General features: G+C 40.7%; 1 protein-coding gene across 6 annotated transcripts in view; it reads right to left on the bottom strand.

Annotated features, from left to right (window-relative positions):
• The window catches only part of Cd226 (CD226 molecule), a 103,773-nt gene that overhangs the window by 2,903 nt on the left and 99,277 nt on the right, over positions 1 to 1,593 (bottom strand). For 5 of the 6 annotated variants that reach the window (XM_023707425.1, XM_023707428.1, XM_023707427.1 and 2 more), the window contains one exon: positions 918 to 975. In XM_023707425.1, coding sequence (XP_023563193.1) covers positions 918 to 975 — 58 coding nt within the window. Of the gene's footprint in view, positions 1 to 904; positions 976 to 1,593 lie in introns of all 6 variants that reach the window. The other variant, XM_023707429.1, reaches the window with a different exon arrangement.

Genomic DNA, 1,593 nt, shown 5'->3' with positions numbered 1-1,593 from the left:
ACAGCTTGGACTTGTAGAGATCCACCTGTTCCAACCTCCCCAGTGCTGGGATTATAGGAGTGCACCACCACATCTGGTTTTGGTAGCCAGCAGGGCATGTGGTACCAGGGATGGACCCGGGTCCTTGTGCTTCCCAGGCAGAGGCTTAGACCACTGAGCTATCTTCCCAGCCCCTCTGAATTTTTTATGTAGTTTAATTTAATGTAATCCTCCCAATAACTTTATGTCAAAAAAATGTTATGCTCTGTAGGGAGGTGAATAGAGTCCCCCAGAAAATTTTTCCTTCTCATAACATTATGTAACTTTACTTGAACATAGTATCATTGCAGATATAATTAATTCAGGTAATAGCAGGTTATACAGGCATAAGTGGGAGGTGGCCCTTAGTTCAACATGAACAATGTCTTTAGAAGAAATGGAAATAGACACAAGACATATACCTCATGAACACAAAGGCAGAGATGAGAGGTTTCTCCAAGCAGGACAGCTACAGATTGCAGACAGCTGCAAAAGGTGTAAGAGCCTTGGGCAGATCTTACTCCAAGAAGGAGTAAGATCTCTTTGTATTCTGACACTCCAAAATCAGAACAGAATAGATTTTTTATGTAATCAACTACCCAGATTATGTAATTTCTTACAGTAGCCCTATCAAACAAGACCTGATGGTTTGCTAATGCACAGTGCTGCCTGCTATTATGCCAGTACAGCTGTACATGTATCTATACTGATGTAAAGTAGTTTGGTGTCAAAGGGTATAATAACAACAGTTCAAGTAACTGACACTTGAATTACAAGAAGTTGCTTGGCTAGGTTATTGAAAGAAAACAAGAAGTAAGATCTGTAACTGCAAACATAGACTTTGTAAGACATTAATGAATCACAAAGAGAAAAAAAACAATAATACCTAAGGAACTCACTTTACTCTGTGCACCTGAGGAACTTTTGTCTGGAATATTTTTCAGTCTCCTTCTCCTCCTAAAACACATATTTAAAAGAGAATGTTAAGACACTGCTTAGTATCAGTGCAACATCCAGCATTAGTATCAGTGCAACAACTTTGATACCTCTGAGTTCCCAGCCCACCTGCGCTTACTAAACCTGTGGATGTGACTGCCTGACTGTCTGTGGCAGACTCCTGCACATGTGACTAGTACCCCACTGATGCAAACTTCTTTTCCCTCTCCCTACTTGCTCCACTGTGCCCACAGCTATATATATATGTTTTGTAATGGGTTATTACAGAAATGGATTATAGTATTTTCTAAATAACCTAGGGCTACATTAGAGAAAAAGGAGGGCTGCAAGGAAAGCCAACATTTTGGCCCTAGCCTTCCAAGATCAATTAAGACTCAGGACATATGAGAACCTGTACTGTAGCATCATGTAACTCAGTAGTGTCCCAAATTTTCTGATCAAGGAGATTATGGGGGAAAAGAGGAAAGTGATCGATGATGTAGAGTGTGCCTAAGGAGGGTCACATGGAGAGAAAACATTCTCTCAAGCTTTCACAAAGAGCACATTGAACAAGCAATGGCTGTGACTCATCCACATGGCTGACACTGACAAAGGTTTTACAATCTGAGGTACAGGATC

This window comes from Octodon degus, unplaced genomic scaffold, assembly GCF_000260255.1.
Source record: "Octodon degus isolate 3935 unplaced genomic scaffold, OctDeg1.0 scaffold00289, whole genome shotgun sequence".
Lineage (NCBI taxonomy): Eukaryota > Metazoa > Chordata > Mammalia > Rodentia > Octodontidae > Octodon > Octodon degus.
This window is presented reverse-complemented; position numbering and strand designations above follow the sequence as displayed.